This window comes from Mesoplodon densirostris, chromosome 8 (assembly GCF_025265405.1).
Source record: "Mesoplodon densirostris isolate mMesDen1 chromosome 8, mMesDen1 primary haplotype, whole genome shotgun sequence".
Classification (NCBI taxonomy): Eukaryota; Metazoa; Chordata; class Mammalia; order Artiodactyla; family Ziphiidae; genus Mesoplodon; species Mesoplodon densirostris.
In genome coordinates this window covers 34,212,013-34,234,638 of record NC_082668.1, presented here as the reverse complement: position 1 = coordinate 34,234,638, position 22,626 = coordinate 34,212,013, and the positions used below count along the sequence as shown (strand labels likewise).

At 40.9% G+C, this 22,626-nt stretch overlaps 1 protein-coding gene across 1 annotated transcript in view; it reads left to right on the top strand.

Annotated features, from left to right (window-relative positions):
- The first annotated feature begins 17,561 nt into the window (after positions 1-17,561).
- FAM117B (family with sequence similarity 117 member B) overlaps positions 17,562-22,626 on the top strand; it is an 80,810-nt gene continuing 75,745 nt past the window's right edge. Inside the window, exon 1 of the mRNA XM_060106449.1 lies at positions 17,562-18,339. Coding sequence (XP_059962432.1) covers positions 17,742-18,339 — 598 coding nt within the window. The 5' untranslated portion in view covers positions 17,562-17,741. The remainder of the gene's footprint in view (positions 18,340-22,626) is intronic.

The following is a 22,626-nucleotide window of genomic DNA, read 5'->3' as shown; positions in this document are numbered from 1 at the left end:
AGAAGTACTAAAGAGCAAACAAACAGTGATGAACAACACAATAAATGAAATTAAAAATTCTCTAGAAGGAATCAATAGCAGAATAACTGAGGCAGAAGAATGGATAAGTGATCTGAAAGATAAAGTAGTGGAAATAACTACCACAGAGCAGAATAAAGAAAAAAAAATGAAAAGAATTGACGACAATCTCAGAGACCTCTGGGACAACATTAAACTCATCAACATCCAAATTATAGGGTTCCCAGAAGAAGAAGAGAAAAAGAAAAGGACTGAGAAAATATTTGAAGAGATTATAGTTGAAAATTTCCCCAATACGGGAAAGGACATAGTCAAGTCCAGGAAGCACAGAGGGTCCTATATAGGATAAATCCAAGGAGAAATATGCCAAGACACATAATAATCAAACTATCAAAAATTAAATACAAAAAAAATATTAAAAGCAGAAAGGGAAAAACAAATAACATAGAAGGGAATCCCCATAAGGTTAACAGCTGATCTTTCAGCAGAAACTCTGCAAGCCGGAAGGGAGTGGCAGGACATATTTAAAGTGATGAAAGGGAAAAACCTACAACCAAGACTACTCTACCCAGCAAGATTCTCATTCAGATTCGACAGAGAAAGTAAAACCTTTACAGACAAGCAAAAGCTAAGAGAATTCAGCACCACTAATCCAGCTTTACAACAAATGCTAAAGGAACTTCTCTAGGCAGGAAACACAAGAGAAGGAAAAGACCTACAATAACAAACCCAAAACAATTAAGAAAATGGTAATAGGAACATACGTATCGATAACTACCTTAAATGTAAATGGATTAAATGCTCCAACCAAAAGACATAGACTGGCTGAATGGATACAAAATCAAAACCCATATATATGCTGTCTACAAGAGACCCACTTCAGACCAAGGGACACATACAGACTGAAAGTGAGGGGATGGAAAAAGATATTCCATGCAAATGGAAATCAAAAGAAAGCTGGAATAGCAATTCTCATATCAGACAAAATAGACTTTAAAATAAAGACTACTATAAGAGACAAAGAAGGACACTACATAATGATCAAGGGATCAATCCAAGAAGAAGATATAACAATTGTAAATATTTATGCACCCAACATGGGAGCACCTCAATACATAAGGCAAATGCTAACAGCCATAAAAGGGGAAATCGACAGTAGCACAATCATAGTAGGGGACTTTAACACCCCACTTTCACCAATGGACAAATCATCCAAAATGAAAATAAATAAGGAAACATAAGCTTTAAATGATACATTAAACAAGATGGACTTAATTGATATTTATAGGACATTCCATCCAAAAACAACAGAATACACTTTCTTCTCAAGTGCTCATGGAACATTCTCCAGGATCAAGCATATCTTGGGTCACAAATTAAGCCTTGGTAAATTTAAGAAAATTGAAATCGTATCAAGTACCTTTTCCAACCACAACACTACGAGACTAGAAATCAGTTACAGGAAAAAAATCTGTAAAAATTATGAACACATGGAGGTTAAACAATACACTACTAAATAGCCAAGAGGTCACTGAAGAAATCAAAGAGGAAATCAAAAAATACCTAGAAACAAATGACAATGAAAACATGACAACCCAAAACCTATAGGATGTAGCAAAAGCAGTTCTAAGAGGGAAGTTTATAGCAATACAATCCTACCTCAAGAAACAAGAAACATCTCAAATAAACAACCTAACCTTACACCTAAAGCAATTAGAGAAAGAAGAACAAAAAACCCCAAAGGTAGCAGAAGGAAAGAAATCATAAAGATCAGATCAGAAATAAATGAAAAGAAATGAAGGAAACGATAGCAAAGATCAATAAAACTAAAAGCTGGTTCTTTGAGAAGAAAAATAAAATTGATAAACCATAAGCCAGACTCATCAAGAAAAAAAGGGAGAAGACTCAAATCAATAGAATTAGAAATGAAAAAGGAGAAGTAACAACTGACACTGCAGAAATACAAAGGATCATGAGAGATTACTACAAGCAACTGTATGCCAATAAAATGAACAACCTAGAAGAAATGGACACATTCTTAGAAAAGCACAACCTTCCGAGACTGAATCAGGAAGAAATAGAAAATATAAACAGACCAATCACAACCACTGAAATTGAGACTGTGATTTAAAATGTTCCAACAAACAAAAGCCCAGGACCAGATGGCTTCACAGGCAAATTCTATGAAACATTTAGAGAAGAGCTAACACCTACGCTTCTCAAACTCTTCTAAAATATAGCAGAGGGAGGATCACTACCAAACTCATTCTACAAGGCCACCATCACCCTGATACCAAAACCAGACAAACATGTCACAAAGAAAAAAAACTACAGGTCAATATCACTGATGAACATAGATGCAAAAATCCTCAACAAAATACTAGCAAAGAGAATCCAACAGCACAATAAAAGGATCATGTACCATGATCAAGTGCAGTTTATCCCAAGAATGCAAGGATTCTTCAATATACACAAATAAATCAATGTGATAAACCATATTAACAAATCAATGGAGGAAAACCATATGATCATCTCAATAGATGCAGAAAAAGCTTTTGACAAAATTCAACACCCATTTATGATAAAAAACCCTCCAGAAAGTAGGCATAGAGGGAACTCACCTCAACATAATAAAGGCCATATATGACAAACCCACAGCCAACATCGTTCTCAATGGTGAAAAACTGAAACCATTTCCTCTAAGATCAGGAACAAGACAAGGTTGTCCACTCTCACCACTATTATTCAAGATAGTTTTGGAAGTTTTAGCCACAGCAATCAAAGAAGAAAAAGAAATAAAAGGAATCCAAATTGGAAAAGAAGAAGTAAAGCTGTCACTGTTTACAGATGACATGATACTATACACAGAGAATCCTAAATATGCTACCAGAAAACTACTAGAGCTAATCAATGAATTTGGTAAAGTAGAAGGATACAAAATTAATGCACAGAAATCTCTGGCATTCCTATACACTAATGATGAAAAATCTGAAAGAGAAATTAAAGAAACACTCCCATTTACCACTGTAACAAAAAGAATAAAATACCTAGGCATAAACCCACCTAAGGAGACAAAAGCCCTGTATGCAGAAAACTATAAGACACTGATGAAAGAAATTAAAGATGGTACAAACAGATGGAGAGATAAACCGTGTTCTTGGATTGGAAGAATCAACATTGTGAAGATGACTATACTACCCAAAACAATCTACAGATTGAATGCAATCCCTATCAAACTACCAATGGCATTTTTCACAGAACTAGAACAAAAAATTTCACAATTTGTATGGAAACACAAAAGACCCTGAATAGCCAAAGCAATCTTGAGAAAGAAAAATGGAGCTGGAGGAATCAGACTCCCTGACTTCAGACTATACTACAAAGCTACAGTAATCAAGACACTATGGTACTGGCACAAAAACTGAAATAGAGATCAATGGAACAGGATAGAAAGCCCAGAGATAAACCCACACACCTATGGTCACCTTATTTTTGATAAAGGAGGCAAGGGTATACAATGGAGAAAAGACACCCTCTTTAATAAGTGGTTCTGGGAAAACTGGACAGTTACATGTAAAACAATGAAATTAGAACACTCCCTAACACCATACACAAAAATAAACTCAAAATGGATTAAAGTCCTAAATGTAAGGGTGGACACTTTAAAACTCTTAGAGGAAAACATAGGCAGAACACTCTATGACATAAATCACAGCAAGATCCTTTTTGACCCACTCCTAGAGAAATGGAAATAAAAAAAAAAATAAATAAATGGGACCTAATGAAACTTAAAAGCTTTTGCACAGCCAAGGAAACCATAAACAAGACCAAAAGACAACCCTCAGAATGGGAGAAAATATTTGCAAATGAAGCAACTGACAAAGGATCAATCTCCAAAATTTACAAGCAGCTCATGCAGCTCAATAACAAAATCAAACAACCCAATCCAAAAAAGGACAGAAGACCTAAATAGACATTTCTCCAAAGAATATATACAGATTGCCAAGAAACACATGAAAGGATGCTCAACATCACTAATCATTAGAGAAATGCAAATCAATACTACAGTGAGGTATCACCTCACACCAGTCAGAATGGCCATCATCAAAAATCTGCAAAAAATAAATGCTGGAGAGGGTGTGGAGAAAAGGGAACCCTCTTGCACTGTTGGTGGGAATGTAAATTGATACAGCTACTATGAAGAACAGTATGGAGGTTCCTTAAAAATCTAAAAATAGGACTACCATATGACCTAGCAATCCCACTACTGGGCATATACCCTGAGAAAACCATAATTCAAAAAGAGTCATGTACCACAATGTTCACTGCAGCTCTATTTACAATAGCCAGGACATGGAAGCAACCTAAGTGTCCATCAACAGATGAATGGATGAAGAAGATGTGGCACATATATACAGTGGAATATTACTCAGCCATAAAAGGAAATGAAATTGAGTTATTGGTAGTGAGGTGGATGGACCTAGAGTCTGTCATACAGAGTAAAGTAAGTCAGAAAGAGAAAAACAAATACTGTATGCTAACACATATATGTGTAATCTAAAAAAAAAAAAAAGGTTGTGAAGAACCTAGGGGCAGGACAAGAATAAAGGCACAGACGTAGAGAATGGACTTGTGAACAGGGGAGTGGGAAGGGGAAGCTGGGATGAAGTGAGAGAGTGACATGGACATATATACACTATCAAATGTAAAATAAATAGCTAGTGGGAAGCAGCCGCATGGCATTGGGAGATCAGCTTGGTGCTTTGTGACCACCTAGAGTGGTGGGATAGGGAGGGTGGGAGGAGATGCAAGAGGCAGGAGATATGGGGATATATGTATATGTATAGCTGATTCACTTTGTTATACAGCAGAAACTAACACACCATTGTAAAACAATTATACTCCAATAAAGATGTTAAAAAAATAGTAATAATAAGTAAGAAGAATTGATTAGGTACAATGTAGATTGAGTGTATTTTTTCTCTTCTGTTTCCCCTCTTAAGAAATCCAGCTCCAGTTCAACAGTGGTACAGTGACTGCTATTACACAGCAATAATTGGTGTCTGTGAGCTCATGTTGAGTGCTTGTTACAGAATTTGAAAGGGCAAGGCATATTTCGTGTACCAGTCCTCAAATATCTCCATCAAGCTGTCACCATAGAGACAGAAATCTTAAGACTTCCTACAATCATTTGAGAAGGGAAATGTCTATTTCTGGCTGAGACTTGGCCTCTCCGGTGTAGAGTTTACAAGGAATTTCTTACTGCTTGCTATGTAGTGTGGAATTTAGGACAAAATATGGAGCAACTTTATGGGGTAAGAGGATCAGCAATATTAAAAAAGGAAAAACCTACTTTGATTAACATAGAGCTAGATCCTACAGATCAGTTATGACCTGGATATAATTTAGCTACTTCAGAAGTAACTTATCTTCATGTTCTGTGGCCTGACTCTCTGGAGTGTGGTTGAATAGTTTCTTGCCATAATTATTCCCACAACTTACAGAGCAATCACCACCCTGAGATCAGGTCTCCCACAAACAATTAAGTCATAAACTCAAATATCAGTAACCAAAGATCATCTGGCTTAAAGAATTTTCTTAGCTGCTACTTCCTTAGGTCTTTATAGATAAATAAGACCAAGTACCTCTTTGTAAGTTTCCATTTTTGCCTCTACTGCAATACGAATCAAATGGCCTTTTTGGAGAATATAATTTTGTTTTCTAGAAAGATGAGAAATTCTAATCTTTCAAATAGCCTGTGTTAGCACTAATTCTGAAGCCAAGTAGTACCCATGGAAAAGAAGAATTTATTTCAGTCTATTTTACCTCTTGGAATATTAATTCATGAGAAAACACTTTATTAAATTCTGCTGACATTTAAAGCATATAAAATACATTTGCCTGGTTCTTTTAAACCACATTAAACTTTTTTCTTTGGATACTTCCAAAATTGTATTGGAATCTATCAAATTTTAAAACAGTTACTCTTGGATACCACAATTTCACCTCAAGGAATTTCTTCCAGAAAAATATTCCCACTAAATGAAAGTCTATTCTGAACTTGAAGCTATTCAGCCTAATTCCTGCACTTGGCCCCAAGAATGCCAGAAAAGAGATTGGTGGATTCTCTTTTGAAAAAAGTGTAACATCTCAAGAGAAATTATATTTGGGGGCCCTACAGTGAAGCAGGTGGATTCCTGCTTGATGACCCCAAAGTAAAGCCCACCAACAGACAAGCCCCATTTGAGTACTCAGAGCTAACAATCAGCTATTATGTGAAAGTCACTTGACGTTTGAGGAATGTCTCCATCATGAAAGGCAGATGCGAAAACAAAGGGATTTGGGGAAAAAAAGAGACAATGCAGGAAGATAAATTATATCCATGAAACATGAATAAACAACAATGGCATGCTATAAAAAAGGGCATGATCAGAAAATAAAGGGAGCTTTTGGAAATGAAAAATATGGTTTCCTATGAAATAGGAAATTTGTAGAAGTGTTGGGAGATGAAGACAAGGAAATTTCCCAGGATGTAGATCCAAGAGATGATACAGAAAGAGAAAACTGAAGAGAATGTTAGAGGGTTAGTCCAGGAAGTTCAATATTTCTTGGAAAATCGAGAGAGAGAAAGAGAGAGATTGAGAGCAGACTATATCAGTTAGAGTCCTAACAGCAAACCCAGTTCACCCTACGTGGTTCTGATAAAAGTGATTTTTACGAAGGGACTCCTTATGGAAGTGTGAGCAGTAAGGATTAAGGGAACAAACAAGGGTGGTATAGTATCCAGAGACTAGCAACAATGAGAAGCTGTTACACTCCCAGGGCTGAAGGGGCAAGGTTGGAGGAGGTGGTATAAATGGACCCCAGTGAGAACTGCAGCCAAGGAGGTAGAGACTCCCAGCAGGAGACATAGCCACTGCCCAAGAGATGTGGCTTTACATCAGGAATACAGCAGGGAAGAAACACTCTGACTTCTCTCTCTTCTTGTGATCTGATCTCACATTGGCCAAACCTAACCAGAAACCAGCTGATATAGTCTACTGGGGGCATTCTCTCAGAGCAGGTCAGGGCTAGTATGTGAAGGGAAATAAATTATTGAAGAATAATACAATAGCATTTTCTCATCTGAAAACCACCTGTGACCATCCCAGAGAATTAAAAAAAAAAAAAAAAGCCCTACATAAGCACAATATAATGAAATTTCACAACACCGTTAACAAAGAGAAGATCTTAAAAGCTTCCAGAGAGGAAAAAACATCATATATATAAAGGATCAGAAATCACAAAGGCATTGGCTTGATCAGCAACACTGAATGCTATATGACAGTGGAGCAATGTTTTCAAATTTCTGAGGAAACATTCTTTCCAAGCCAGATCACTAGTTAATTGTAAGGATGGAATAAAGACATTTGCAAGCATGCAATGTCACAAAAAATTTACCCTCTAGACACCCTTTCTTAGGAAGCTATTACAAAACAAAGGAGTAAACAAGCAAACAAAAACAGAAGTCCCTGGGTTGCGAGAACATGATATATGCATAGACAAGAAGTGAAGAGAAATCCCTGGCTGACAGCTATGCAGAAGTCCTAGAATATTTCTAGTTTAAACAGAGCAGGAGAGAAGAAGTCTCCGTTAAGACGTCTTTAAGGAAAAAGACAAACCACTAACCATTTTCAGAGAGATTTAACAACTCTTTGGAGGGTTTGAGACGGGCAATGAAAGCAAATGATTATTTAAGAAAATCAGCCTTCTAAAGCTATTTGATTTCTTAATTTGTGTATACATATTGCTTTTATACATTAAATTTAAAATACTCTTACAAGAATGCAAAGTATAAGTGCAAAGATATCATTACAACATTGTGTGTTATATCAAAAAGTTGAAAATAACCTAAATGTCCATTAGTGAAAGACTGGTTAAATTATGGTGCTGCCCAATGATAGAATACTATGTATCCTTGAAAAGGAATGAGAGTTTAGATGTATACTGAGTGAAAAGATGTCCTAGATATATGTTTAAGGGAAAAAAAATAGGTTTCAAAACTTGTATCCATGAGGTGACCGTTTTTTAAAGTAGAAAAAAAATCTTCTAAATATGTATTACTCTATACATAGGAAGAACAAAAGCTTGGAGAACCATGGATTTTTATTTTCTAATTAAAATTTTTGGTATTGAGTTGTTGTTTATAATGAGGATGGACTTCATGTACTCAGAAAAATCAACACAGATGAATTTTTAATTTAATTAATTTATTTTTATTGAAGTATAGACGATTTACAATGTGCCAATGTCTGCTGTACAGCAAAGTGACTCAGTTATACACATATAGACATTCTTGTATTCTTTTCCATTATGGTTTATCAAAGGATACTGAATATAGTTCCCTGTGCTATACAATAGGACCTTGTTGTTTATGCATCCTATATATAATAGTTTCAGATGAATTTTTAATAAGATTACATTGGGGCTTAGAAATAAATTTTTCCATACCTTCAGTTAACAATATACATTCATCAAACTATCGTGTTTGGTACTGGAGAGACAGAGATGAATAAAATATATTTCCTGCCTTCAATTTTTTTTGGATTAAGCTATGGTTTTTATTTTATTTTTTTAACATCTTTATTGGGGTATAATTGCTTTACAATATTGTGTTAGTTTCTGCTATATAACAAAGTGCATCAGCTATACGTATACATATATCCCCATATCCCCTCCCTCTTGCGTCTCCCTCCCATCCTCCCTATCCCACCCCTCTAGGTGGTCATGAAGCACGGAGCTGATCTCCCTGTGCTATGCTCCTGCCTTCAATTTTATGACAGTCTAGTGGAATGTTTTTTAAACTGCCTGGTGCTTCAGGGGTGGAATAAATGTTTGATCTGAATTTCATTTCAAAATACATTTAAAATATTAAAACACCTGTAATAAAATTAATTTAATATAATAAATTTTAATACATTGGGACCACCACTGGTTAATTTCTACTGTCAGGTAAACTAATATTTTGTGTGTGTAGCTATCAGCATTAAATTTTTCCTGTTATTTCTGAGCATATATTTGAATTTATTGTAAACATGCCATTACTCAGAAAGTTGTAGCTTTATATTGGTCTTTAAAAAATCTAATCTGTGTAAGGTGCTTATAGAATAATGTGCATGTGACTATGCAAACACTGCATATATGCTCTAACCATGATTAAATACACAACAAAGCTCAAGTTCATCTGCTTGATGTACATTCTTATGTGCAATAACAGATAAATGTATAACAGGTAGGGTAGAGAGGATTTTGCAGATCCTTAAATTTAAAGCTTTGTAAGATTTCATTGTTTGTCTGACTTTTATAATAAACTGCTGTGAGCAGTTTTTGGCTATTTTTGTGAACCAGTTTTTAAAACATTTTATTATGAACACTTTGAAACAGATACAAAGTAAACAACAGAATAATGAACAACTCTATACTTATCACCCAGCTTCAACAGTTGTCAATATTCTGCCATTCTTTTGTCATCCAAGAATGACACAAGGGATCTTGATTCCTTACTTGATTATTATTTTTTCCAATAAACATTTTCCATTACTTCTGTTTCAAGTTTCTGAATCTGTCCAGTTGAAGAGCAATCAAAAGAATGTTGTTACCATTTGTAGTTACTTATCTTTGTTGATCAGGATTTCCTCAGTGTTATTCAATCTAAACAAAATACAGAAATGTTTTGGTTATGGAAGCTTATATAAGACTGCAATTATCATTTATAAATCCTAATTTCAAACTTTAGTCTTCACCAAGATAATCTGGTTTCTGATATTTTTTATATTAAAATTTTTTGCTAAAACTATTACATAAACATGCTTTAAAAACTTCAAAAATAGTACAAAGAGTATGCATAAAAAAGAACATCTTCTTCCTACCCCTACCCCTCCCAGTTCCTCTTTTCAGAGGCCAGTTTCTTCGGGAGAATTTCCAGAAATACTCTATGCATGCACATACAAGCATGTGCATAACTATAACCCTTAAAGAGAAAAGAAAAGAAAAGCCTTATTGGCAGTGTACACTGTACTATACCATGCCTTTGTTCATTAATGCTTCTTTTAATACACAGATCAAGGAGTTTCTGAAAAGATACAAAACTGCTGGTATAGTGGGAACCACATCTCTGACAGCACAACATCAATGAACAAAGAGAGGAGGGAGCGAATACCTTGCTTTTGGGAAATGGAAAAGGCCATATGAAGTTTTAGGTGAATCTTCATGGAAAAGCTCGCATGGCAGAAAAGTATTATACTAGAAGATTGTTTTAAGTGGTAATATGCACCAATCCCAAACCTAATTTCTTGGTTTTTCTTTTTTCTTTCTTCACAGCATATGTTAATTGGTGGGTACAAAATATCCAGAGCAGCTGCTAGTCTGTTGAAAATCATCCCTGCTATGTTGAAAGCATGCTGGAATTTGAGTCAAAAGACCTGGGTTCTAGTTTTAGGCTAGCCATATAACCGCTTTAGTTTCCTTATTTCTATAATGGGGGTACCACGTACTTGTCTTTCTTACCAGGTTTTGAGACCATATACTGAACTAGAGTACCATCCTAATGTGAAAGCAAATTGTCTTTGGAGTCTAAGAAACATAGGTCTGAAATTACTGTTTTGAAGCTATGAATGGTATAGTTGCTAAGTCATTCATTCCATTCACAGGACATTATTGAGTACCTGCTGTTTGCCAGACACTATCTTAAGTGAGAGGATATGCGGGTGAACAAGACAGACAGGCACTTAAATTGTTTTTGAGCATTTAGTGTGTGCCAGGCTCTGTGCTAAGGCTGAGAAGTAGTGATTAGTCCTTTGGTGGTCTTATTTGCTCACATAGCTACAAATAACAACTGTATGTGAAAACTCTCAAATTTACACTCCTGGACTGACGTTTCTGAACTTGACTCTTAAATATACAATGCCTTTTTGATGACTCCTTTTAAATAAAATTCATAAGAAACTCAAACATAATATTGATACATCCAAACCTAGACTGACTTTGATCCCAAAGCTGTTCCTCCCTCCTCTCTTCCCAATCTCTATAGACCACCATCCACCAAGGTGTTCAAGCCAGAGACCTGGGGGACTTCCCTGACAGCTCCTCTCGCTCACCTCCTATCACCTGCAAGACAAATTAGTTCTATCTAAAAGGCAGATCTTGAGTCCATCCACTGTTTTCCTCTCTGCAATCCTCCTTGCTCAGACTTCTTTGCAATAGGTGCCTTACTGTTTTCCTTGCTTCCTCTTGCTCCCTTACAAGCCATTCTCCATACAGTGGCCAGAGTGGATTCCCAGTGTGAAAGCAACAGCAATAGTAGTGGTAACAAACACAAACAAAACAAAGAAACAAAACTAAAAATATAAGTATTCTTTCATTCCCACTCCCTTCTGGGAAGATTCCACCTCTGGGCTCTGGGGCTTCTGTTGTGCTGATGGGGATAAATTGGTAGAGATGTAGAAATGGTGAGGTCAGAAAGGATAGATTTTTTTTTTTTTTTTTTTTTTTTTTGCTGTACGCGGGCCTCTCACTGCTGTGGCCTCTCCCGTTGGGGAGCACAGGCTCCGGACACACAGGCTCCGCGGCCATGGCTCGCGGGCCCAGCCGCTCCGCGGCATGTGGGATCCTCCGGGATCGGGGCACGAACCCGTGTCCCCTGCATCGGCAGGCGGACTCTCAACCACTGCGCCACCAGGGAAGCCCCAGAAAGGATAGATTGATTTACACGAGCAAGTGCAGAGAGTTATTCAAGGAGCAAGAATGGACTCTTAAAGGGGAGAGAATGAGGTCAAGGAAAGAAGAGCCAGGTCCAGGTCTGGCCTAGTTTGGGGGTAATATTTAAAGAGAAGAGTGATTGCAGACTGTTGCTGTGCTGTAATGAGCAGAACTTCGAGAGATAGATCAAGATTTTTTAAAAGCACGTTTACTGAGACACATGCACAGAAATTTCCCTTTTGTGCTTATTTCATAAACTTCTGTAAATATTAGTTTGCTTTTCATTTCTATTTTTGGTACTTGTTCTTTTGAATGAGACCGGCTATGATGATACAGGCAATGAGTGGGCTCAGCTTTATTCAAAATCCCTTACCGGGGCCTAATGGATGGCAGATTCTTAGCTTTTAGGTCTCATCTTAAATGCCACCTTTTCAGAAAGTCCTTTGCATCTATCTTAGCTGGATCTCCATTGTTGTTCTCTTTCATGACACTCTATGGTTTCTTTCATAGAACTTCACAGTTGGCAATTTATTCATGTGTATGGTTATGTGTGTGTGCACACATGCCTGGGTTGCTTGTTGTCTGTTCCAGCAGATGTACGTTCCAGAGGACAAGGAGCTTGTGGCTTTGTTCACTGCTGTGGAGCCAATGCCCCTCCCAGTGCTCTGCACATAGAAGGCTGCCAATGAATGCTTGTTAAGTGAACAAACAAGCTCACGTAGAGCTTAACGTTGAGAAGGAAATACAGATACTGAACAGATAATCATGTTATGATGACCACAACAGGAAAGTCTGGTATAACTGTAAACCTGAAGAAGCTAATTGAAATGGGGAGCAAGTCTAAAAATAGATCAGGAGTTAGCCAAGTGACAAGAGTGAGGATGGTTCTAGGCAGAGGGAATAACAAGTGTGAAAGCCAAAGGATGAGAGTATGGAGTATCTGGGGGAAATCAAAGACCAGTATGGCTAGAGCCTAGAGAGGAAGAGGTGGGCCAGTGGAAACATGTGCTAAGCCTCAGGATTGGGAGCTTCAACGTAAGGAAATGGAAAGCTTCAGGCAGTACAGTGAGGTGATTAAATCTGTGTTTTTAAACTACCACTATAGCTGTGTGGGGAATGGATTACAGGTTGGAAATGGAGAGCATGGAGAAGTGGGGAGCTTGGAGAGGAAGGCCAGGGCAGAGATGATATTGGTTAGACTGGCTAGGTACGTGTAGGAGCACAGGCCAGAGAAAACAGAGGCTTGGCTAGAGGAGATGGTGAGTTTGGAGAATAGTGGTAGATTCACAAGCGATTTAGAAGCTAGAGTAGTTAAGGTATGGTGCGTCATTGCACTTGCCATAAGGGAGCAGGAAGGCCAAGATAACTTCCAGGGTTTTGATTTATACCTGAGTGGCACCATTTATTTATTTTTTTTTTTTTTTTGGCGGTATGCGGGCCTCTCACTGTTGTGGCCTCCCCCGTTGCGGAGCACAGGCTCCGGACGCGCAGGCTCCGGACGCGCAGGCTCAGCGGCCATGGCTCACGGGCCCAGCCGCTCCGCGGCATATGGGATCCTCCCAGACCGGGGCACGAACCCGTATCCCCTGCATCGGCAGGCGGACTCTCAACCACTTGCGCCACCAGGGAGGCCCACCATTTATTGAGATAAGAGAAAACTGGAAGAGGAACCAGTTGTTGGTGGTGGGTAAGTGGTAGAAAAATGACGAATTCAGTTGTGGACAAGATTTGAGGCACGTGGGGCTTCCCTGGTGGCGCGGTGGTTGGGAGTCCGCCTGCCGATGCAGCGGACGTGGGTTCGTGCCCCGGTCCGGGAAGATCCCGCATGCCATGGAGCGGCTGGGCCCGTGGGCCGTAGCCGCTTGGCCTGCGCGTCCGGGGCCTGTGCTCCGCGGTGGGAGAGGCCACAGCGTTGAGAGGCCCGCGTACCGCAAAAAAAAAAAAAAAAAATTGAGGCACGTGTGAGATATACAAGGAGCAAGCCCAAGCAGACAGTTAAATAGATGGCAGTATGATGGTCAGTGGGATTCTATGTACAAATGAAGCTATCTGTCTAGGGAGTGAGTGGGAGTGAAAGGCTTAGGATGGAATCCTGAGGTCGTCTCACCATTTAAAGGTCAGGTTGACAAGGAGCCAGCAGAAGTGACCAAGGACTAGCCAGAGGGGTAAAAGTAACACTGGAATGTGTGGTGCTATGGAAGGCCTTGAGGAAATGGTCTAAGACAAATGTCTCAGTGAATTAGCAGTCAGATTTTAAGCAGAGAACATCACTCAGCAATTTAAGTTCTGATCATTCTCCCTCTTTATTAGGAAATTGTATATCAACATATCTTAGGGAAAAAACACCTCCCCAACTCGCACCTTAAAATGACTATTTTATTTTCGTATCAGTATTTTATCTTCCAGTATGTATTTATAATGCATAAACATTTTTGCATTGTTGTAGCTACAACGGATGCATAATTTTTATTTTTTCCATTTTAAAGTGAAAGGAACTTAATGACTTCATAATTATCATTTTAGTGGCTGTTTAATATTCCATTCAATGACATTTTAGAGACCTGTAAAAAGATATGGCTGATTCTACTAAAACTATAGGAAGAAGAAAAAAAACTACAGGAAGATAAACTTTTTCTCACAACCCATCCTCCTTTACCATTAACAAGATCATTTAAAATAGTTAAAGAAGCACAGAAGCAAATGAGCCTATCAATAATTTTGTCTTCTGGAGTTTAAATACATATAAACCAATGCCAATATGTTGCTTCTTCAACTTCATACGGTCACATTTCAACTCTGGAGAGAAAACGGAAAATTTGATTATATCCTAAGAAGAACAGGGTTAAACCACAGGGAGGCATATTTATTTCGTTGATCTTTGAAATACATGGACTTTCTTCTTAAACTAGCAAACTGAAGATCAATATATCACCTTGATGCGCAGTGTTCTGAATCTTCACCAACAGATAATGAAATCAAGGGCAAGAATAAATGATGCTTTTATGTATTGCCATTAAGTCTTAAAAACGGACTGAAGAGTTCTAAGTTATCCAAGTGAGTTTTTTTTTTTTTTTTTTTTAGTATTCTATGATGACTTCATACCTTCAGAGTTTCATTTATGTCATCATAAATATCCTATAGTACAAAGGGGGCAGAAATGGTTAAGACCTGATTCAGTTGAAGTGGTCTCATTTGTTTGTTTAAAGATTAGCCCTAAACTAATGATTAAGCTATCAAACAAGATGAAAAAGAGAGATTTTCTGGAGCTGTGGCATTTGAGTTTCTGTAGGAAATATGACAGAAGCAAAAGGTGAACTTGTGATTGAGCCAAGGACATTTTATTTCTTTGATCTAATGAACTTCTGTGCTGAAATCAGTACTTTAGCTCAGAAAAGCTAAAAATCTTCCATCACCAACAAACAGGTCTCTAGTTTGGTGACATCAAAAGTAATTGATCAGCAGCACTATTTACAATAACCAAGACATGGAAACAACTTAAATGTCCATCGACAGATGAATGGATAAAGAAGATGTAATGTATATCTATCTATCTATCTATCTATCTATATATAGATATAGATACACACACATATAATGGAATATTACTCAGCCATTAAAAAGAATGAAATAATGCCATTTGCAGCAACATGGATGGATCTAGAGATTATCATACTAAGTGAAGTAAGTCAGAAAGAGGAAGACAAATACCATATGATATCACTTATATGTGGAATCTAAAATACAACACAAATCAACATATCTACGAAACAGAAACAGAGTCACACACGTAGAGAACAGACTTGTGGTTGCCAAGGGGGTGTGGGTGGGAAGTATTGGGAGTTTGGGATTAGCAGATGCAAACTATTATATATAGTATGAATAAACAACAAGGTCCTACTGTATGGCACAGGGAACTATATTCAATATCCTATGATAAACCATAATGGAAGAGAATATGAACAAAAATAAGTCACTTTGCTGTACAGCAGAAATTAACACAACATTGTAAATCAACTATACTTCAACAAAATTTTTTTGAAAAAGTAATTGATCAGGAAGCCTAAGACTCTAGGGCTGCTGAACTCCCTCAGTTTAACTCAATAAATATGTGTTGAGTTCCTACTTTGTGCAGGACAAAGCGTTAGACACAGCTTCTAGGACATCCTTATTTAAAGGCTTATCTTCTCTCTTATCCCTTGTTTTAAGACTAGCTTTAACTCTCTGCATGGATCTTGTTGGCAGTTTCCTTCTTCCTGTCTAGGGAGAAGCTGCTTTTGTCTTCACTCCAGGTTGGGTGGATGGGTAATGATGTCAGGTCTATCTAGAGCACCAGCCAGCTTAAGGAAGGTCCTGGGATAAGGGCTTGGGGACTCTCTTTGTGGTGGAGGAGAGAGGAGGAATTCGTGATAAGCAGAGATGCGGGTCTCTGAATCACATGGAGACTCAAAGTATTGAGTACTTTCTACGCACCACGTTCTCATTTAACCCTTGGTTGATAAAAGGTTGTATGAAGGAGATGGTATTGTTTAACTGCATTTTACAGATAAGGAAACTGCCTAGTGACTTATCCAAGGCCACAGAGTATGTGGTGGATCTGAGATATGAATCTGTTTTCTGCGTCCTCAAAGGCTCTCCACCACAGTGCATGGGGCCCAGTAGAATTTCAGGTCCAGAGCAAATCATACTGGGCCTGCCACTCCCATGTTTTTACAAGACAAAATCTGTCTAAAATGTATATCTAATAAAGTAGTAAAGGGAAAACAGGTCATGGACAGGCAGTTTATAGCCTGAGAAGTGAGTATGTGGGCTACGGGTCCACCTTTAAAAATTTTTTTTTGTCTTGATAAGGAGCCTCTAAGGTTATTTTAGAACTAGTGTTACTGAGTTCTTGCCCATACTACAAGGACCTGTTTCTCCACTAGACAAAAATACGAATGGCTGGTCCAGTTTTGTCTCAAATAATGATCGTGAGGATAAAATAAGGCCCTTTGAAAACTATGGCACTTAAACTTCTAAGGCAGCAGCATCTTTCCAAGGTATCAGGGAACTGTGAAGTAGCTGATTAAAATAAATTCTTGATTACTTGAGATACAGGAGATGTAGCAGTAGCATTTGGTAACTGGACTTCATAGATACGATCTAAAACCGCATTCAAACCAGCAATTTTAATCCTTCTGAGATTTGGCTCTTTGTAGAGCTTAAAAAAAAAAAAAGAGAGACAAGGCGTAAAATGCCAGTAAGATTAATTAAATTTCTTTTCCTTTGAGCCCTGTCCAAACGTTGACGGAATTAGGACAGAACACAAAGATCAAGCAAAAAAAGCTAGAAAGAGACGCACGTACACGGACTGTGCCAGTCAATATTGAGGTAAGGAAGTGAGTTTTGGGGGAAAGACCTCAGACTTCCCTGGGGACCGATTTGCTTCGGGACATTCCCTTTGGCAATATTCCAGAATCTGAGTCCCCAGGGCTCCCCCCAGTGGGAAGGGGAAGATGCGCGTGGCCAGGCGCGCGCGTACGCGTGTACACTCACGTGTACACTCACACGCGCGCGCGCACCCTACACATACACTCAGCCTGTTTCCTCCGCTCCTCCTCCCCCCGGGGGGCGGGTCTCTTTCTCTTTAAAGAGCAGAAGGTCTCCTCGCAAACCCAGGCTCTCTAAGGCCCCGGGGGCCCGGGACCCGAGCTGCTCGCAGCCAATGGGCGCGGTGGAGCGGCTCGAGCGCGGCTGACGCTACACCAATGGGCGCTCGCGGGGGGCGGGGGCAGTGGAGGAGACACTATTGTTGATGAGGAGGAGCGGCAGCGGCGGCGGCGGCTGCACCACCTCGTTGCTGCCGGTCGCTGCCCGGGCGCCCCCCGCACCCCGGACTCCGGCTTCGTCACCCGGTCGCGGGGGCTTTCCATCCGGTCTCGAGAATCCTCCCCCTGCAACCCAACAACAAAACCCCACGTCTCGCCCAGTCACTGGGGAGGGGGGGGACCATGTCCCAGCGGGTGAGGCGCAATGGGTCCCCCACGCCGGTCGGCTCCCTCGGGGGCGGTGCGGTCGCCACGGCCGGGGGATCCGGGAGCCGCCTGCAGCCCATGAGGGCGACGGTTCCGTTCCAGCTGAAGCAGCAGCAGCAGCAACATGGCAGCCCCACGCGGAGCAACGGCGGCGGCGGCGGCAACAACGGCGGCTGCTGTGGTGGCGCCTCAGGCCCCTCGGGCGGCGGCGGCAGCAGTGGGGCCCCGCGCACCGCCTCGCGCAGCACAAGCCCCACGCGGGGCGGCGGGAGTGCGGCCGCGCGCACCAGCCCCACGGTGGCCACGCAGACGGGCGCGTCCTCGACGTCCACGCGAGGCACCAGCCCCACGCGCGGCGCCGCGCCCGGGGCCCGCGGGAGCCCCCCACGGCCGCAGCCCCCGCCGCCGCTGCTGGGCACCGTGTCGTCGCCTTCCTCGTCGCCCACCCACCTGTGGACAGGCGAGGTGAGCGCGGCCCCACCCGCAGCCCGCGTCCGGCACCGGAGGAGGTCCCCGGAGCAGGGCCGAAGCTCCCCGGAGAGGAGGAGCCCGAGCGCCCCTCTTTGCAAAGCAGGTACGTGCTGGGGGCCGCGCGAAGAGGGGAAGGCGACGGCGGGAAGGGGTCCCGGGCGCGCGCCGTTACCGCGCAGGGACTGCGGCGCTGCCGCGGAGCCGGGGTGGCCGGGGGGCGGGGCCGGGGCGGGGCCCGGGAGGTGCGGCCCAGCCTTGTCCGGGCCATCCCCGCGCCCCCTGCGCCGCTCCCTCCCCGGCTGTCTCATTCATGCCTCAGTCGGCCCTGCGTTGGTGCCCGTCCCTGGAGGTGCAGCCGCTAACCTTGTGCTTGGCCTGATGTGTTAATGATAAACCTGGGTTTCTGGCCGCCCGCTGGTTACTGCTTACCCTCCCTTGGGGGTGAGGCTAAGAGTGGTTTGTCACTTCAGTGACATGGTTAATGTTAGTATAGCACATATCTGCTGCTAAGTATTTCTCTTTCACAGAACAGTTTCAGATTTGGGGGATTTGAGTGCACTAGCATAGCAGGTTTGGTTGGGTCCCTGAAGAGACATGAGGCTCGGAGCATGTTAGCATTTACTAAGATTTGCTAAGTGGGTAGCAAGAAGTGAGAAGTAAGTTAAGCAAGATTCCTTTGGGGGGTTTATGGGCTTTGTATGAGGCTCTGGTGTATGTCTGTTACACTGATTTTGTGTTTAGGATGAAAACCTTTTTTTTTTTTTTTTAAAAAGAAAACAAGATCCAAGATTTGTCTCCTTGTTATTATTTTAGGGACCTAAAAATTGTTTTTCTCTAGACTTGGGAGCTTTTTGGGGGGAAAGTCCTGAATGGGGCTCTTGGGTTCCTTGGGAGTCATTCATAAAGAGGAACTCAAAAGAGAACTTCATATTGTGGAAATGGAAAGAAAAAATTTATCATCTGATTGCCTTCCTGTTAGAATCCACTGAAAAGAGAAATGGGTGGTTTTTAGCTTACGTACTAATACTGCCAACGTATACCTTTGTCTTTCCCTGTCTTGGGAATTTCTGTTAGAATCTTTAGGCAGAATGGCTGGATATTTCAGGAAGCTTAGCACAGTACTTCCTAACCAAATAGAACAGATGAAGTGGTTTCAAGGGTTCATTAAAAAATGCGGGGAGAGGGATGAGTCTTTTCTACTGTTTATTTTATCAAAGATTTTAGACAATGGATGTTTTCTGGGGAGAGAATTGCCCTGAAGAATGATCTATAGTGTTTTCTGACTAGAACAAGAGTACTGTTTTAAACCTTCTGAAAATGCAAAATGCTTTTTTTAAACTTTGTTAAAAGAACCCCCTCTTCCTCAAATAATAGCTATTGCTTACTGAGCTCCTCCTTATGGTGGATGATTTACCTACAGGATCTCATTTTAACTCTCACAGGAGGTTGTGAGAGGTGAAGTAACAGGTGGTGGAGTGGATATTAGGTACTCCAAAACCATGTCTTTTACATTATATCAAGGAGGTAGCTTGATGTGTAGGATAGAACCTGGGAAATACATAACATACCAAAGTGACATATGTGTTTAGGTTTTGAAGCAACTCTTAGTGGTATCTGGTGGACATAATTGCTTCAGTTTGCCTTCAACCTTCTGCAGCTGACATTGCGTGGCAGGTGGAAGGGAAGGAGAGCTGCTGAAGTGGGCAGTTAAGATGGAGGAAGGAGGTGGTGACCCCAGTCTGATAACAGAATCTGGCTACCCTCTCAACTATTTGACCTTTAAAGAAGCAGCAACCTAATGAAAGCCGGGTTAAGTATTAGCAGTGTGTGGAGGAAGGTGCTCTTTTCTTGTCATCGCTAGAAGGGCTTTATTTGCCGGGATCTCAGGCTCCTCCTGTGCCCACTCTTCATGTTTTCCAAAGCTTCTTTCCCTCAGATCTGTCATTCCATACAGTATCATGCTGTAAAATTGACCCTTCTCATTAGCCCTCTCACTCCCCCCACCAAAAAAAACCCCCAAAATAAAAACTCTTTTTTCTCCAGTGCAGCACTCTCACCTAGGTGTGAAAAGGGATACTGCCTGTTACTAAGTTATACTGAAGTGAATGTCTGATAGCCTCCTTCCCAGGAATGTGTTTTTGTTTCACTCTAGTGAACTTCCATGCAGAGTGGGACAAATGTTTTCTGATTTTGTCTTCATAGCACAAACTAGACCATTTGCTGTTTTTCTCAGACTCAATCTGGAAGAAAAGGAGAATCTTTTAAATTATGAGACTCCCTTTTAAAAATTTAAAAACATTTTTTTCTTATTTTTTAATTGAAGTACAGTTGATTTACAAAGTTTCAGGTGTACAGCAGAGACCCCTTTTTAAATTTAAAACATTTTAAAAAATATTTATTTTAAGTATTTATTTTTGGCTGCGTTGGGTCTTCATTGCTGCACGCGGGCTTTCTCTAGTTGCGGCGAGCGGGGGCTACTCTTTGTTGCCGTGCGTGGGCTTCTCATTGCGGTGGCTTCTCGTTGCGGAGCATGGGCTCTAGGCATGCGGGCTTCCGTAGTTGTGGCTCGCGGGCTCAGTAGTTGTGGCTCGTGGTCTCTAGAGCACAGGCTCAGTAGTTGTGGTGCATGGGCTGAGTTGCTCCGCGGCATGTGGGATTTTCCTGGACCAGGCCTCGAACCTGTGTCCCCTGTATTGGCAGGCGGATTCTTAATCACTGCGCCACCAGGGAAGCTCCGAGACTCCCTTTTTGATTGAAGGAGATGACTGCCAGTTTGCAGCCTCAATGAAATGTAGACATGCTTATTGGTAGAGAGCAAGGGCCTACCTTATGAAGTAAACCTCATGTGGCTCAGATTCCAGGGTCCATCTGGATCAGGTTGTCAGCTTCTAGGTGTTTATAGGATGAATTGGATGCCCTAATCTTTGTTAGGAATCCAGTCCCCTATTTGAAGATCTCAGGATCTTTAGGGGGGTGTCCCTATACAGTCAGCTCCCTACCCAGTTGCTTTATTTCCCCAGGGTTAAAGCTAATCATTAGCTAATAGAGAACTTCCTTCACTTGATTTATTACTTTTTGGAAGTAGTTTCAAGCCCAGTGAAAATAAGTGGCGTTTAGAAATGTTAGTAAATAGAATAAAAGGTGGAGGAGGGCAATACATTTTATCTTCTATGTGCTGGGTGCTTTACGTATGTTATATATTAAAATAGGATTATCATCCCATTTCGTAAAGGAGCACAGGGAGCCTGCCTAAGATTACATAGGTGGTAAAGGGCAGAGGGAGGGAGACGCAAGAGGGAAGAGGTATGGGAACATAGGTATATGTATAACTGATTCACTTTGTTATAAAGCAGGAACTAACACACCATTGTAAAGCAATTATACTCCAATAAAGATGTTAAAAAAAAAAACAAACCCCAGAGTATTCAATATAAGGTAATCCAAGCACCCATTCGTGACAGGTATTTTAAACTTCCCACCTTCAGTGCCTGCCATCTCCATGGCAAAGTGGTTTGTTGTTAGGAACTGAGATATGCTTAGAAAAGGTAACTAGGCAACGGTGTTAACTGCAGATAAAATGGTGAAGAAGACAAAGAAGACAAAGTTTTTATGCCTTCCCTCCTTTTACCTGACTTTGTCTTACTCTATACACTGTCAAATAGATATATTACAAATAGGTGGCATAAAGAGGATAGGAGCATAGGCTTTGAGTAGACATTCTGGGTTTTAATACCGTGTTCCACCACTTAGAAGCCATGTGATGTGGAGAAGCGATTAACTTTCTAACCCTTAACTTTCTCATTTGTAAGGTGATGATGATATTTACTTCATATGGTGCTAAGGATTAAATGAAAGAAAATTGAAAAATACTCAGCAGAGTACTTCAGTATAAAAGTTAGCTATTGTGTATCATACTAGTTTTGCTTTTAGTTTTAGTGGATGTAACATAAATTGCCAGTGTAGGCTTAGTTTTCATGGTTGTATGATATTTTGAGTTGCAAAGAACATCCAGAACTGTTTCTCAGAGTGTGGTCTGTGCCTTATCTGTACCAGATTCACTCAGGGTCTTTGTTAAAAATGCAAGTTCCGGGCCTCCCTGGTGGCGCAGTGGTTAAGAGTCCGCCTGCCGATGCAGGGGATACGGGTTCGTGCCCCGGTCTGGGAGGATCCCATATGCCGCGGAGCGGCTGGGCCCGTGAGCCATGGCCGCTGGGCCTGCGCATCCGGAGCCTGTGCTCCGCAACGGGAGAGGCCACAACAGTGAGAGGCCCGCATACCGCAAAAAAAAAAAAAAGAAAAAAAAAAAATGCAAGTTCCCAGACCCTACTCCAGACCTTGAAAGTACCCCCCGCCCCGACCCCTTTGATTTTGCTGAACTCTAAATTTGAAA